Consider the following 17,389-nt stretch of genomic DNA (forward strand, 5'->3'; position numbering starts at 1 on the left):
CGTTTGGGCCTTTGCCTGGCTACTAGCCCGCCAGCGTGGGCATAGCTATTTCTCCGAAGGCTGGTTACTTCTGGCAGCAGTGATGGCTACTGTCGGGAGCCTTAGAGCTCCAAACAGGCTCCTTGTCCTGAGCAGGGGGTCTTGTGGAGCTCAGGTCTTCTGAGGAAAGACTGTGAGCACGGCAGCTCGAGCGGCGTGTGGAGTGACTGAGGCCTTGTGGGTTCTGTTTTCAGGGTCCTGAAGAGCCTAAACTCAAGTGGGAACACATCACAACTCTCATCTCAAGCCTCAGAGAGTTTGTGAGGTCCACTGACCGGAAAATCATAGCCACTACACTGTCCAGGCTCAAGCTGGAGCTGGACTTCGACAGCCATGGCATCAGCCAGGTGCAGGTGGTCCTCTTTGGCTTCCAGGATGCGGTAAGTGCATGTGCCGTGGTTTCCCCCACAAACTCCGCTGCAGAAACGGGTCACAATTTAAATTCTGTTCCCTTTCATTTACTCGATAAACTGCCTTCTCTTCAGATGATAGATGTGAGGCATTGAATGAGTTCCCTCAAAGGCAAGAGAGACACACAGCTGCCACCAAGGGAAACAGCAAGACTTACAGACATTCCCGAGGCTGGGTTTCTCTTCAGGGTTATGTGGTGGGTTACTCTCTGGCCTCTGAACTTAAGTCATGTTTTACAATGCTGTACAGGAAGCGCCATCTCCTGGCCGCTGAGAGAAATGCATGGTTACACCTGGGAATGCTCACTGTTGATGACTGGTGATCTCTCCTCTCCGCCCCCAAGGCTTTCCTCTGCTTTCCATAGAGAACTTTCTTAACAGATTCATTTCATAAGTATCCACTGTTTTCCCACCAGAATTATAGTTCAGAGAACAGACAGTCGGTGAGTGGAAATTAATCATCTTCCGATGAGAGATAGCTGACAGTCTTATGCAGCACAAGCTAGAGGGTGTTCTGCCAGTCTGGTTTAAAACCTTTCCTCTTATTCCTGAGTGAGGCTTCTCTGTAGACCCTCGTGAGCCACTCTCAGACACCCTTACGAGGTACGGGAGGCAGGGGGAAAGTATCTTGAGGGCACCTGTTATGTGAATAATGAAACCACACTGTGTGGTTTTATTTAAAATTTAGAAGTTAATCCGTAGTAATGTATTACTCCTGTGTTAGATGGTTTCTTGACATTTGTATTTGAAATAAGAAGCATCCTCCATTCCAAACCAAATCTCCATCCTTCATCAGGCACTGGTGTTCTGAGTGGAAACTGCTTGGTCTTTCTGCTGTACCATGGGCAGGGACAGGACTAGATTCCTGACTGGACTGCGGTCACAGAGGATCCAAGCAGCTGGTAGCGCACCTGTCACTAACATCAAATGCTAAGGCCTCCTGCTTACACTGCAAGTGTGGAAACCCAGCCATCTGCCACAGAGTGAACGATGTAGCTGATCTGTGCTTGCCCACACATTGGCTTCTGGGCAAGAGGTTTGGAAGCGAATTGGCCGGAGAGTTCAGAATGAGAGCTATTTAGCTGTAATCCTGGGCCTGGAGCCCAGGTCAGACTCGGACATGAAACTCACTCACCCCTGCTCTCCTCCTTGCCTGTCCAGTGCTCTCATTGAGTAATGTGCTGTGCAATGAGGCATTGAGCAAGGCTCTGTATAATGAGAGGCTGTGTAGGCACGTCGTGGGTAAAAAGGACTCACACTTGAAATACTCCAGTTTCCTAAGAGGTAGACCGGTTAGACGCATAAGCAGGCCGATCGATTTAAGAAATGGAGGTACTGCAAACTCCGTCTGAAAGAATTTCCCGGAGCAAGTGAAGCCCAAGAAGTAGTTCGTTTCCTTGGGAGCAGCTACTATGAGAACGTCCTCAGACTGGCCCTCCCCTAAGCTGGGTGGTGTGGATGAGTCTGGACCAAGGGAAAGACTGAGCGGCGGCTGTTCTGACTCTTGGCACGAGTTTGCAGCTCACCCACCACTTCCCATCTTCCACCTGGTTCTCTACCCACAGCCCAGCCATTGTGAACCGGGAGGTAGATGACTCAGTCCAGGTGTTAAGGGAGTGCTGTTCAATCTTTAAAAAAGAAATTCTGACACGGGTCGTAACTGTGGACGAAGCCTAAGAATGTCAGTGCTAAGTCAAACAGGATGGTCTTTCAAAACAGCCGAACAGTTCCTCCTCTGACGTTGGGGAGGTTGCTGAGGCGCAGTCCACAGGGAAGGAAGCAGGTCAGGCGTGCAGGACTGTTGGGTAAGAACTTAGATCTGAGTGAGTCCCAAGTCCCAGTCCTAAGGATGGATGATAAGGGCCTCCACACAACAATATGAGGGCATGTAGTGCCTCTGGTGGTTGAAAATCGCTAATTTTATACTATTAAAACTCATCTGAGCAAACAAAGAATGATTGACATCGGAAGTCTTCTATTCTGTGTACTTCACAATGGTTTTTTTTTAAAGGACAGAATGGTCGGGCGTGTGTCTGTTTAAATGGGTGGAACATCAACGGCCATTGTAAAAGGTTATCTTTACAACGATGATTTGTGTGACTGGGCGTTCTAGAATTTTCTAGCAGATTATTCCCCTGTATAGACAGGCACCTGCAACAGCTGCGGGAAAAGAAGAAAACGATCAGGATGGTGGCGAGGTGTAGGTTGCACACCAATGCTAGTTTGTACTCTCTTCCCATGACTTTTTCCAGATCGTGAGTGTGTTCTAGCATGTGTCTGTGTTAGATGGCATCTAGGACACTGCAGGGGAGGGATTATCTTTATTGACAACCCCTTTAACTCTCCCCGATTTTACGACGTCCTCTGGCTGTGCTGAGTTCCAAAACTGTAGCCTTCCTCTTCCTCTTCCTCTTCCTCTTCCTCATGCATATATGTCTGTGCATCATAAATACACACACACACACACACACACACACACACACACCTTGGGGGAGGAGAATAATAGTAATAAATAATGTAAAAAATTAACATAGGCTAAAGGTCACTGTTTCTTCCAGGTCAATAAAGTTCTCCGGAATCATAACATCAAGCCACACTGGATGTTTGCCTTGGACAGTATCATTCGGAAGGCTGTGCAGACAGCTATCACCATCCTGGTTCCAGGTCAGAGCTCCTTATTTAGTGTGTACACAGATAAGCAGGGCTCGTGTGTTCTCGGTCGGTCGGTCCGCCTCTGCCATTTCATGTCTGGTTGACTTCGGCGTTTTTTTAAGAGCACTTGCTGACTTTCCAAAAAGTCATTTCTGAGTTGCTGTCTTACTTTTCTTTTGCTGTGATAACACCATGACCAAGGCACCTTGTAGAAGGAAGGGTTTATCTGGCCTTTCAGCTCCAGAGCAACCCACCACCACCACCACCACCGTGGTGGGGAGGCAAGCCGGAGGGCAGGCGTGATGGCTGAAGCAGAAAGCTGGGAGCTCTCCTCTTAAATCACACAGGGAACTTGAAATGGCTCAGGTCTTTAAACTCTCAAAGTCTGCTCCCAGCGGCCACTCCTCCACACCTCCTAAGCCTTCCCAACTAGTGTCACCAAACTACATGAGCTTATGGGGTGTGAGTATTCTCATTTTAACCACCATAGTCACCAAGTAGCACTCATTTAGTACATCCAACATACACAGGGATACTCTGAGCAAATGTTCATCACTAGTCTGCATAACTAGTCTTGCTTTAGTCTGCACACCAGAAGAACTAGAAGCCGTAAGATGCCCCGAATAGTAATGAATTTCAGTGTATAGGTATCTGTGCCCATAGACGCGTTTCCTTGGCACTGTTTTTAACCGGTGAATGCCAATTCTTCCGACAAATTCAGCAAAAAAGTCACAGCTCGCCACCCCATCTCAGACCAATTGGCAGTACTCTTCCAGAGTGAAGGCCCAGGAACTGGTTCTTTAAAAATTTCAAAAAGTTTTAGATTAATCACAATATTGAGAGGAAAGTCACAACTTCCTATATGTTTTCTTTCTTTTTTTTTTTTTTAAGATTTATTTTATTTATATAAGTACACTATAGCTGTCCTCAGACACACCAGAAGAGGGCATCAGATCTCATTACAGATGGTTGGGAGCCACCATGCAGTTGCTGGGAATTGAACTCAGAACCTCTGGAAGAGCAGTCAGTGCTCTTAACCACTGAGCCAGCCCTCCAGCCCTCCTATATGTTTTCTGCTCCAACATGCACGTAACCTGTCCCAGTGTGAGCGTTCCCCACCTGGAAGCCACATTTGTTACAGGTGATGAACTTGGGCATGTCATAGTCACCGAGAGTCCAGTCACATAGGCCCACTCTTAGAACTATACGATCTTTGGGTCTGGGTGAACGTAATGATGTCTCCCCACCATTAGACATCACAGAGAATATATTCATGGCCCTGAAAAGAATCCTCTATACTCTAGCTATAGAAATTGATTTTTGAGTTCAGCTCTCTGGCCGCTTCGATGCACGGCTGGGTTTGGAAATCATTGACCTAAACCTACTCTCGCTCTACGGGCAGTGAGACACAAAAGTCATAGTGTCGGTGAGCCAAGGTTTGAGACACGAGTGAGTAGTGTCTTCCTGCTCCAAGACAAACCTCTGAAGTAGCTGGACAGTTTATTCAGTAGTCAAAGCTTTTAAGCAGAGCTCTTATGCCTGGCTTGTATGTGGAGATGTCACTAGTCAGGTCTGTCTGTAGAGAGACGTGTGCATGGGTTAGGCACGTGTGCTTATTAAGTTTTGTGCCTGTATCTTAAAGGTAGGACATAGAAACCTAAAAGGATCAATATGAGATATTTTACCACCTCACCAATGTTTAAGTAATGGGAATCCTTCAAGACTGTGGAATTCTCTCTCTGGTCAAAGAATGCCTTGTCTGGTTCGCAGGTGTGGGCATAGCATCTTTACTACCTGTAAGTGCCTAAGTGTGTCTGGACCTAGATTGTAGCTTCTGGACACCATTCTCTGACAGGGGGAATTTGGGCTCCTGCTGAAGCGGTTGGTTTCAGGCCTGAGGTAGGAGAGATATAAGGAGGACTGGAGACATCTTGTGGTGATAAAAAGCAGGAAGGGCTCTGAGAAGTGTGGGGGTGGGGTGGGGGGTGTTACTACAAGGACACCGGATCCAACTTGAAGAAATTCCCATGAGTCCATGCTACCGAAATTTAAACAGCAAAATGAAACGAAGTGGAAATAGTATTGGGTTATAGGTCTCTGCTGGTCACTCTTCTATCACCATAGAAAATTCCTCAGATAATCAGTCTATAAGAGAGACGGTTTATTTTGGCCGTGATTGGGCTTTAGGCTTGTGGGGACATATCCTAGTGAGAGTGTTTGGCAGGGCTAAGCCTCTTAGCTTGTGGCTGGGAAGCAAGAGACCAAGGTTCCACAACCCACAGTGACATATGTCCCATAATGACCCCAGCACCTTCCAGTGGCGCTGTACTAAGAACTGAGCCCTTTCCCCTTCTGGGGGGAAACTCAAGACCCAAACTATAGCAAGCCTGACAGGATGGATTACCCGAATAATCGAATAAATAAATACAGGGCATAGTCAGCCCGTAGCTACAATAGAGTTCTATTTACCAAATGTGGAGGGAGTGCGGGAAATAGAACCACTACCACACAACCACGGGCGACCTGATCATGGCAAGCAAGGACTGCTAAAATTAGTAGACAAGGCAGTGACGAGACAGGATAGGGAATGGTTTCCAAGTCTCTCCTTACAAGGTGTTTACTAACTGCAAAGGGAAAATAGTAACTCTGATGGGACAGGGGGGTGGGGGTGGGGCTGGATATTTCCTCAGCCAAGGACGTATCAGCGATAATAAGACCCACACATCGTGCACCTCTTGCTATGATGGGCACACAAAGGGCACAGCATCATGTCTATGATAAATTAAAAAAAATGCAGTCTATTTGATGATGACATTTTATCAAGTATAAAGGGCATGGTATACAATATCTGAGTAGCTCTCCTTAAAGTTCTTTGCAGGCTAAGGCAGGAAGATTATGGGTTCAAGGCCAACCTGGGCTACAGAGACCCTACCTGAAAAAGACTAAGCCTATTTGGGGGGTTAGGGAGCAAAGGTCATGAGAGCACGGGAATAGTAGTCACAGACTGGGAGAGACCAGAAGAGCCATTCCCTCACTGTAGTGAGAGAACATCAATCAGAAAAGAGATAGATTTAACAGTCACTGTGTCAGGGTATGCTGTCAAGTGGGTCTGTCATCCCAACCTGTGGGAGGATGAGGCAGGATGGTGGGGGCCACAGAGATCCTGTTCTTAGAAATGAAGGGGGGGGGGAGAAAGAGAGAGGGAGAGGGAGTTAGTTGTCAATATTGATTTCCTGGTTTGGACAGCAGTTCTGAAACAAGACGTTAAGTGTAGGGCGAGCTTCTGGTAGGTACAAGGGAACACCCTCTGTGTTATATAATTTCTCTGCTACTGTAAATAGCATGTGTTTCGAAATAAAAGTTCAAGAAGTGTTTGGTCTCCCTGTTCCAATCTGATGGCACAGAACAGAGTGCAGTGGGAGTGCGTCCCTGAGGAGTTCTGTTCTCTGGCTGTCCTGAAGATCACTGGGAACATTGAGTATTCCTTGTTGCCTCTCCAGTGTGGTGGTGACCAGGCACAGAAATGCTGAGCATAGACGCCATGGTGGCCTTAGGACACTAAAAATAAAAATAAATAAAAAATAAATAAATAAATAAATAAAAAGATAATACAGATCCACTTCTTTTTTTTTAAGACTTTATTTATTTATTATATATGAGGACAATGCAGCTGTCTTCACACACACCAGAAGAGAGCATCAGATCCCATTACAGATGGTTGTGAGCCACCATGTGGTTGCTGGGATTTGAACTCAGGACCTCTGGGAGAGCAGTTAGTGCTCTTAACCTCTGAGCCATCTCTCCAGCCCCAGGCCCACTTCTTGCTCTGAGAATGATCTTTAGAGCCCTGTAGGTGCTCTTCCCGCCCGCCCGGAGGACCAATCTGAACAAACGCGTAGAAACTCGCCTTTCCTTGGAAGAGCAGCTTGGGCGGATCCCATGGGGGCTGATACCACCTAACGCATGGAGGCCAACAGTCAGCTGGTTGCGTTTATTAATACCGTGTTTTGCCGCGTAGAGTTGAGGCCACATTTCAGCCTCGCGTCGGAGAGCGACACGGCGGATCCGGAAGACTTGGATGTCGACGATGAACACGAGGAATCGCCTTCGAATCAAACCGCGCGGAGGCCCCAACCCGTCGCGGAGGATGCCGTGGCTACCTCAGGGGTGAGCACGCTCAGCTCCACCGTATCCCATGATTCCCAGAATGCACACCGCTCGCTGAATGTGCAGCTTGGGAGGATGAAGATGGAAACTAACAGGTAACGGGAGGGTGCGGGCTCGTTTCTTTTCTTCTCCTTCCTCTAACAGTGAATAATCCGGGTCTACTTTAAAGAGTCTGACCCACGGGGCTGGGTGTGGTGACGTGTGCCTTTAACCCTAGCACTGGAGAGGCAGAGGCAGGTAGATCTCGTTGAGTTCAAGGCCACCCTGGCCCACAGAGTGAATTCCAGGACAACCGGGCCACAGAGGAACCTTGTATATAAAAACAAACAAAATTCTGACCCACAGACCACACAGGATGGTCCTCTCACCCCTGCTCAGAAAGCTAACTGCTTTTCTGTGTCAAATACCAGAGGTTGACTTGAGCCTCTTGTAAAATGGTGCTTTTCGAGCACTTACCTGCTGCTTTACCCCGGGTACCCTGGGATTTACAGAATAACTGAGTGGTGACCTCATGGGGACCCTCTTGGAAACAGACTCAGGCAGTCCGGTCCTTCCTGGAGACAGAGATCGACCATGACTTGGGATATCTTATTCCTTTAAGAAAAAGCCCCTCCCCAGCTCCGGAAAAAAAGAACCAAAAAAAAAAAAAAAAAAAAAAAAAGAAAAAGAAAAGAAAAAGCCCCTGGGGGGCTGGAGAGATGGCTCAGAGGTTAAGAGCTCTGACTGCTCTTCCAGAGGTCCTGAGTTCAATTCCCAGCAACCACATGGTGGCTCACAACCATCTGTAATGAGATCTGATGCCCTCTTCTGGTGTGTCTGAAGACAGATACAGTGTACTTACATACATAAAATAAATAAATCTTAAAAAAAAAAAAAAAGCTATCACAGATGCCAAAACAGCAGCAGTTAGTTAGTTATGTATTTAAAAAAGAAAGAAAATAAAAGTAAAAAGGCCCTGTATTCAAAGGGACAGGACTAAAGTTCGCACTCAGGAGCTTGACGGTTCCTGGCCACATTTGTGATTGCGTCGTGACGTATCGGGTGCCCTGGAACCTGTCTGATCCAGTTACCCAAGAATGTCTCCTGTTCTTCACAGTCGGTGGCACAGGTCAAAGTCTGAGTACTTGTGATTTACAGCTTCCTGCACCGGTCCCTGTTGACATGTGGGAAACTGGCTTTATGGCTCTGAGTCTGCAATGAAAACTTTTTAGAGAATCAATAAAAGACGGTCAAATATTTAGAGACCTTAGTTGAAGATATAGCTGTCCGCCATGGTGACGAAGGTGACATATTTCTTACTGTAAGTTTAAGGCTTTAAAAGTTAAACTTCACCTGCTTATCGCTGGTGATTTTCGTGGGGGAGATGTTTTCGAATATGGTGGCGGTGACTCTGATAATCCACACGCCGGCCTTGTCCTCTGACACACAGCTCTGCCTTGTGCCTTTTCTGACCCTTCATTGTAGCTGCCACAGACTGGATCGCTTTGCTTCACCCGGCCACTCAGTCCTGACTACACCTGATTTTGGAACCCCTGCTCTGGTTTCTGGAGGGGGAAGCCTCCTGAATTACTGGGTTGCTCCAATCCTACCTACCATGGTTTCTGGTCAGAATAGTTTTGCAGGAACGCTACCAAAGAGCTGTTCTGTCTGCTTGTCTGTCCCTCAAACCTCTGCCTGTCCTCCTGGGCTTGTGGGTAGGACCTACATTTCTAAACATCTCAGAAGTGCATGTAGTTCTCCCTCCTCTCCTCTGCCTGTTTGCTTTGCCTCGAGCTCACCTCACTGTCCAGCACAGTCTTCTGTCTGCCATGTTTATGACATCTGCAGTTTCCCGGAACCCCAGTTTTCTTCATCTGGTCACAGGTCCTTTCTCAGGTCCTCTTGGCTCAACCTGAAGTCTTGCTTTCCGAAATCTATCCATTTCTATAGAGGGGATCCGCCATGTTTTGTATTGCCCTCTGACACAGCTACCTTTTTGTCATAATCTACACATTTGTGTTTTCTCTGCACTCTCTCAGTTGAATCTGTGAACTCTAAGGACTACTGGCCTCCTCTTTCCTTTTTAGGTTTTTCTAAATTCCCCAAACCATCAGAAATGTAAGGTGAGATTCAACATTTTCTTTACAAATGATCAGAAGAAGGGCAGACAGTTTACTAACAGCACTGAGCGCATACGCAGGGATTGATAATGTCTATCTTAGACCTTTTGAACATTCAGTTGGATATTATTATTTCTTAAGATTTAAATTTTTTTTCAGTCCTTTTATACAAGGTCTCATATAGTCTGTGCTGGCCTTGAACTAGGTATGTGGGTAAGGATACCCTTGAACTCCTGATCTTCCTGCCCCTACTTCCCAAGTACAGAGACGATAGGCTACTACCTGGACTTATCTCCAGTTGAATGTTGTTATGGGAGGGTAGCTCAATGACAGGGTGCTTGCCTAGCAGATACAAGACGCGCGTGTACATGCCTGCCTCTGTGTGTGTGTGTGTGTGTGTGTGTGTGTGTGTGTGTGTGTGTGTGTGTAGGAGATGTGGGTGTATTTTAGGAAAGGGGGAAACTCTGGTGTTAAAAATCTTAAGCTTAGGGGCTGAAGAGATGGCTTGCTATGCAAGCAGGAGTTCAGTCCCCAGCAGCCACATAAAAGCTGGACACAGTGTCACCTGTCTGTAATCCCAGCACTGGGGAAGACCCTTGGGGTTTGGTGCCCAGCCAATCAATTTGCATCTGTGAGCTCCAAGTTCAGTGAGAGATCCTGACACAAAAGATAAAACATAGCAAGTAAGAAAGCCATATGCCATCCTTTCCTAGCTCTCTGTAAATCAGCAGGGTAGACAAAGATACATTCCAGACCAAAATCGCCCAGTGAAAATCCATTCAGAGTTTGCTCCCCATACTGGGGCACCACACCTGCTGGGGTTGATACAAAGTCTCTCTTTGGCCCTTTGCTTTCAGCCCCCGTTGTTTAACCCATCTAACCGTGCACAGGATTTTCTCTGCAGGGCTCTTTGCTTACCTATCTTCTTTAGCCCTCCTCTCTCTCTTATTGTGCCTCACTTTTGTCCCACCTCTACACTCACTTCTGCTGTGACCCATCTCCTTCACGAGGGCCTCATCTTTAGGTCCTGCATGGAGGAGATCTTGGGGCGCAAGCTAGGGGCCTCTACTTATATATGTTGTCTCATGGAATTCGTACAGTAATCCTTCCTAGGAGTTTCCTAACGAACAAGAAAACTGAAGCCGGGAGGCACTGGGCAGTGTCTAAGATGAACACAGGAAGTGTGTGGCAGTCTACAGGTGCAGGCTTATCTCGAAGTTACAGCATGCTGTCTGCTCAGCATGTCAACGGAAGGAAACCAGCATTTGGCTGTGCACGGTCCCGAAGTAAATCTATCAGTGGTCATAAAATGAAACAGAGCTGGCTTGCCAAGAGCTGCGGGCTATTTAATAATTGGTCTTAAAGGCCTTAATAATTATGTATTTTATTTTTTGAGATTTGCTTAATGTGTATGAGTGTTTTGGTCACATGTATACCCATGCACCTCGTGTGTGCCTGGTGCCCTCAAAGTCAGAAGAGGGTATTAGATTTCCTGGAACTGGAGTTAGAGGTGGTTGTGGACTGCCGTGTAGGTGTTGGGAATCAAACCTGGGTCCTCTGCAAGAATAACATTGTGCTCCTCAACACTCGGCCATCTTTCCAACCCCAATGATTATATACGTTATAATTATATGCAGAACTGTGAATAAGGATTACCCAGGTAGTGCCAGGACACCAGCTCCTGTAAGCTGTGTAGTGATTCCTCACAGAAACAGGCTGGACAGTGCGAGCTGGCCACTGGTTGGTTCTTGGTTGCTAGTGGGCTTTCCACAGGCAGAAGTCATGTTAGAACCTCAGAATTTATCTTTGCGTTTTGGGACCACACCAGACCCACCTTAAGAACTGAATGTACCAGAAACGGGGCTGTGCTTTTAAATGCTTGTTAGCCTAACCCAGCCTAAGAAGGGAGGAAGAAGATAGCAGTAATGGCTACAATTGTAACAATAACCATTAACTTTTATTGAGCCCGATATAAGAGGTAGCCTCGCCTAAGTTATTCCTCAAATTTTCATAGCTTAAGGATGATTGCAAGTCTCCACAGGTCGGAGACTTGTCTACAGAGAGCTCATGACACATGCACTCCCTGACTTCAGACCAGAGCCACTGGTACCCACGACTGACTCTTTTATTTCTATAAAATCCCTATGCTTGCTGTAGCTTGGGAAAGAAGGCCGAGCTTAGAAAGGCACTGTTACCTCCTGCTTTCTTATCCCGTCAACCAACCAGAGTCTCTCTCGCAGATTACTTGAAGAGTTGGTTCGGAAAGAGAAAGAGTTGCAGGCACTCCTTCATCAAGCCATTGAAGAAAAGGACCAAGAAATTAAGCACCTGAGACTTAAGTCCCAACCCATAGGTAAGCAGCAGAGGATTTCAGAGTTGTCCCGTTTAGGCACGCCTGCTCAACCAGGCTGCCACAGAAGGCTGGGAAGGCTAGCAGGCAGCTGCCCCTCCCCTCACCAGCTGGAAGTCCTTTTTAAAGATCTCCTTCTTAACTTTAGTAACTGCTCATCTTCTATGAGCACAACAGAAATGCATGCTCGTGGCTACTCTTTCAGAGATAATGCATTATTGAGGTAAACAAGATTCTCCCCTCTTTTAGTCCTTGTCAAGATTTCACAACGCTGGCAGCGTCTGTGGATCAAGCCTTTAATCCCAGCACTTGGGAGGCAGAGGCAGGTAGATCTCTGAGTTGGAGGTCAGCCATAGCTGCCCAGAGAAACCCTGTCTGTGGGAAAAAAAAAAGAAAAAACAAAAACAGTCAGAAGATTTCACAGTGAGAGCGCGAGAATCAAACAATGCTACTCTGTGTCAGCATATTCTGGCTCTCCTCCTTTCAAATCTGGAGTGGCGTCCATAAGATAAGCTTACAGTAAGAAAAGGCCATCGTTTGAAACAGGGAAGGAATAAGCATTAGGAGAACTCACAGCTGAATCTCATTGGCTAATTATTGGGACGTTGTAGCTGCCCTTCCTTGTTTACTATTTGGCCCTTCTGTATTATTACAAATAGTCAAGAAAGAGACTGTAATTGTATAGTACTCTGCTAACTATTTCTCTTGGCTGCAGGAAAACCACAAGGCATGATCGGTGCACGCAGAGTTAGTTTTAAGAAATTATATGAAAGTACAAAGTACATTTTATTACAGTGTGACTTCTGACTTCCCATTTACTGGTAGAATTAGCTTGTCTGAGTTTTATTTATATTGTCATGTAGCCAGCTAACTTGTTCTTTTTTATTAGTCAGTCTCTGACAGCCTTTAATAGTTTAAAATGAGCACAAAATTCCCACGGATCCTGAGGGTTCTACATTGCTTCTGTGAAACTAAAGATTCTCCCCACGTTTGGTTCTAGATACCCCTGGGTTTCCCGTGTGCCACCTGAACGCTCCTGGTACAGCCATTGAAGACTCTGAACTTACTGGCTGGCTGAGGGAAAATGGAGCTGACGAAGACACTATAAGTCGGGTAAAGAGGCGCTATCTGTGGGACCTGTGGTATTTCAGTTCTCTATGTACTGGCACCTTAGGCACGGGAGACATACTTCTCAGCGAGTCAGAGCCAGTCCCACCCTACAGAGGTTCATACATTACAAGAGACAGATGAATTCCCCTGATTTAAAAAAAACAAAATAACAGTCTTACATTAGCAAATTCTGACATGGAGTTTGCAGGGCTCTGTGTGTGTGTGCACATGGGTCTGTGTGGTGTACATATGTGTGTGTTGTATATGTGTGCACATGTGTCTGTGTGTATGGTGTTCTTGTCTATGTGTGGTGTGTATGTGCATGTGTGTGGTGTGTGAGCACATGTGTCTGGTGTGTGTCGTATATCTGCATACGTGTGTGTGGTACGTATATGCGCGTATGTGGTTGTGTGTGTCTCTGTGTGTGTGTGTCTGTCAGTGTGTGTGCTGTGCTTTTCTGTGGTGTGTACATGCATGTGCGTGGAGTATGGTATATGTGGTGTATGTGGAGATGTGTGTGGATGCATGCATGTGTGCATGTGTAAGGTTCTCCCAGAGTGCAATGAGTGACTCTAAGGTAGAACGTACTATAAAGTTGGCCAACTGTATACACTGGGACAGGACAGACCAGGAAAGGAAGTTGTTCTCCATGGGGTGGGGGATGCACAAAGGCAAGGAAGTGGATACCGCATAGTTTTTCATGGCCTCTAAGGATTCTGTTGTTTACAGAAGGGAAGTTAAGAAGAGCAGGGAATGAACAGGAGTACAAGGGAAATGGCTCCCTCTGCTGCTACTCCTTAACCTTTTAATTCTTTTGCAGTGTTACTAGCTCTGCTAGGCAGTGGCTACTCATTGCTACTTGACAAAAGTAGATGTGGCTGGGGAATTTATGTCAGAAATACTCGCTATGCAAACCACATTGTGTCTATTACAGCAAATTCCTCTCTCACCACCATACTCTTACAGTTAGCATGTAAAGCACGTGACGTAACATCACATGTATAACGTGTGTGTGTGTGTGTGTGTGTGTGTGTGTGTACTATTTGAGAGTCGGAGAGAGATCTCTGCAGTCAAGAGTGTGTACAGTTCTTATAGAATACTGGCGTTTGGTTCCCAATACCCACATCTGGTGGCTCAAAACCACCTATCACTCTAGCCCCAGAGGATCCAGTGCCCTCTCCTGGAGCCCATACATGCCTGCATTCTGAGCACATACCCATGTGCAAACACACATCCTTACACAGTTAGAAATAAAAACTCCCTTTTTTAAGTTGTTGTATTTTCCATTTGCAAGAAAAGACAACCTCTTAATAATACCATACTGTCTTCAGATGTATGCATATACATTTAAATAACCAAAATAAACTTTTATTTTTGCAATATATGAACGACATAAAATCTAGGGTCTCCTTAGAGACATACATTTAACAATTTACTGCTACCTAAGTCAAAGTAACTCTGTCACTAGGGGAAAACCATACACCTGACCAAGTTCTCCAAAATATTTATCCTCTCGGGCTCAAATCACAACCAAGGGAGACGAAACAGTGACCCGCTAAGTCATCTTCCCTTTCAGCTGCTATAATTAAAAGCTCCATTTCCACCCAGAACTGGCTTTGCAGGGAATTACAGGGAGGTCTGTGTTGCCGGCTAAGGAAAGTAAGTTTAGAGACTATGTACAGGCAATAATGTCCCAAGAATACTGTCTGACTGCTTGGGAACAAAGAGCTATGGAGAACGAGACTTGTTCGATGCGAGCCGTGAGTGGCCTGCGTGCATAACGACAAGCAGGATTAAGCCTGCGTGCGTCACCTCTAATCTGTGAGCAACGGGAATCACATCGACGTGTTTCTTTCTGAGGCTGAAGTCAGAAGGCTTTTCCTCTGCTAATTCCAGAGGGTTGTTGTTTTTAATAATGGCTTTCCTTTTGGGTTCATTCTTGATTATTAGCAACGCTTGCCTTGTGGGCACATTTTATTTCTTCCTTCACGGTACATGCAGCTCACCGTGTGCATGCTTCCCTCTCTCGGCAGTTTCTGGCTGAGGATTACACGCTGGTGGATGTCCTTTACTACGTCACGCGTGACGACTTGAAGTGCCTCCGACTAAGGTATTGCTTTTCTTCCTCTTACATTTGGTTACCACGAGGGAAAGACCCTCAGTTTACAACAGGAAGTCTGGGTCCTTGCCCTGGGGGGGTCTCTAACCAGCGCTGCGGCTCAGCAAGGGCTGGGTCTGGTTCTCAACCCTCACGCTAAGCTAAATTAGCTGGGCGAGGCTATGTGGGGAAACTCTTAATAACTAGTATCTCTGTTGAGTATGGGACAGTCAACGGGAAGGGATTTCTTAAATAAGACTGCAGACCGAAGTCACGCAGATCCCATTCAGGCTTCCGTGAAGAACTTTAAGGTAGCCTGTGGTCCTCTGGTAAAATAGTGGGAGTGGTTACTTACTTACCAGCTGGAACGATTTGTATCATCTGGTACAATTGCTTGTCAGTTTTCTCTTCTGGTCCAGGTAGATCCGTAACTTAGCAACCATCTCTAAATAGACACATTTGCTGGGTGGTGGTGGCACATGCTGTTAACCCCAGCACTCGGGAGGCAGAGGCAGGCAAATCTCCATGAGTTGTAGGCTAGCCTGGTCTCCAGAGCGAGTTCTAGGACAGCCAGAGCGTCATAGGAAAACCCTGTCTTGAAAAAAACTATACACACACACACACACACATATATGTATATATGTATATGTATGTATGTATATATGATCACATTGGAAAAATGCTCAAAATGTAAAATGATGTTTTGTCCTCGACACTTTCCGTGGTGGAAAGGAAAGGACTGAAGAAGGGTGGTGGGAAATACTATGCACACGGAACACGTGAAGCCTGTTAAACCTGGGGTCTTCCCGCTCACCAAAGGAGCTGAACGAGAAGAAGTCCTTTTTCCCTCTCAAGGGCATTTCCAAGTGAGAGCTTTCTTCAGCTTGTTCTTCTGTCTTTAAACAGGGGAGGGATGCTGTGCACGCTGTGGAAGGCCATCATTGACTTTCGGAACAAAGGGGCCTGACTGCCACCAGGGTGACCTTGACTGGAGATTCTGAACACTGATAAAGAACTGCTCTCCTTGTGGGAGGAGGAGTCGAGGGGAGGCGAGGAAGAAGCTGCACTTTAAATCCAGTATTTGTTTACTCAAAAACGAAAGAAAGAGATAAGACACACTGAAATCTCCTAACTTCCATTTCTACAAAATTCCTACGGACTTTTCGGAACAATCCTTATTAGAGCTGTAATGTCGGGGCTTTTTAGCCTACACATTTTGACGGAGAGGTTTTTCAGTCAGCAGCTATCCATTTCAACCCGGTGTTTACCACGGAAAAGACAGAACGTTTCGTGTGACTGCGTACCACTGGAACAAAACCAAAATGTGACCACGGCTTTTTAGGGTTCTCTGTGTGTGTAGTGCCCGAGTGTCTGAGCAGAAAGGCATCATTTCAGTCGTTGTATAAAGTTGTTTTTTTTTTTTTTTTAAGTGGGCAGAATCTAAGAGTAATGGTTTCTACTCTGTACTAATTGTCATATTGACTGTATTTTGTAACTTGTTTCTGGCCTAGGGTGTGTTTGTTGGAGGGGTTTATGTACTACTGAACGGTACCACTAGCACATGCCTGGATCGTAGTGATGTTAGCTTGTTCTAAAGCTATCCGTTGTGTCATATTTACAGAAAAGTAAAAAGATTGCCGGAATGCTACTTTGACAGAGTCCAGAGAATTCTTACTTTGTGCTGATGCACTAAATGACTGGGTTAAATTTTTTTTTTGTTGTTGTTGTTTTGTTTTGTTTTTCTTTTGCTTTCATCTATGACATCGAATAGAATGTGATTCTGTTCAGGCAATGAAAGGACAGTTGGGATCCAGATTGTCCCTTGGGGACAGCAGGGTGTGGGGCGGGGGGGGGGGGGGCGCAAGAGAGCGGTGAATATTTTAAACTCGATGTCTTTTCCCCATGACCCCAAGTTACCTTGAAAAAGTAAGACACTGTACCATATCTCAAAGTGGTTTGCAAGAGGATCCTAATGGACACCACTGTCTTTTCTGTCTCCTTAATGTGGTTCTCACATCTGGGGAAATTTTTTGAGCCAAATATTATATTTTTATGAGCCTTCCTTTGTAGCCAGGACGAGGTGTGAAGCTCCTAGGTAGATAAATAAAATTAATTTCCTATATACACAGGGATGTGTATTCCATAGCATGGAAACAATGCAGAGGCGTTCAAGTGTCATGATTTGACCCATAGAAAAGTCTCCAATAAAAGAGAAATGGCCTTTATTTCTATGTGAAAATAAAAGTACAATGTGTCATATTGCATCTGAGTATATAAAATAATTCTCTTGAAAATGTTCTCAATTGACAGCAACAGGGTTGATCTTCTTTAAAACACCTCACCCCGGGGTTGGGGATTTAGCTCAGCAGTAGAGCGCTTGCCTAGCGAGTGAAAGGCCCTGGGTTCAGTCCCCAGCTCCGGGGGGAAAAAAAAAGAAAAAAGAGAAAGAAAAAAAAAAGAAAGA

General features: G+C 45.9%; 1 protein-coding gene across 3 annotated transcripts in view; it reads left to right on the forward strand.

The window, feature by feature from the left end:
- Positions 1 to 16,573, forward strand: part of Map3k5 (mitogen-activated protein kinase kinase kinase 5) — a 218,513-nt gene extending 201,940 nt beyond the window's left edge. For 2 of the 3 annotated variants that reach the window (XM_039084822.2, XM_039084825.2), the window contains 7 exons: positions 234 to 419; positions 3,008 to 3,113; positions 7,120 to 7,363; positions 11,608 to 11,720; positions 12,718 to 12,830; positions 14,861 to 14,937; positions 15,832 to 16,573. In XM_039084822.2, coding sequence (XP_038940750.1) covers positions 234 to 419; positions 3,008 to 3,113; positions 7,120 to 7,363; positions 11,608 to 11,720; positions 12,718 to 12,830; positions 14,861 to 14,937; positions 15,832 to 15,892 — 900 coding nt within the window. In that variant the 3' untranslated portion in view covers positions 15,893 to 16,573. The remainder of the gene's footprint in view (positions 1 to 233; positions 420 to 3,007; positions 3,114 to 7,119; positions 7,364 to 11,607; positions 11,721 to 12,717; positions 12,831 to 14,860; positions 14,938 to 15,831) is intronic. The other variant, NM_001277694.1, reaches the window with a different exon arrangement.
- Positions 16,574 to 17,389: the final 816 nt, after the last annotated feature.

The sequence above is a fragment of the Rattus norvegicus genome, chromosome 1 (genome assembly GCF_036323735.1).
Source record: "Rattus norvegicus strain BN/NHsdMcwi chromosome 1, GRCr8, whole genome shotgun sequence".
In the NCBI taxonomy this organism is placed as follows: domain Eukaryota; kingdom Metazoa; phylum Chordata; class Mammalia; order Rodentia; family Muridae; genus Rattus; species Rattus norvegicus.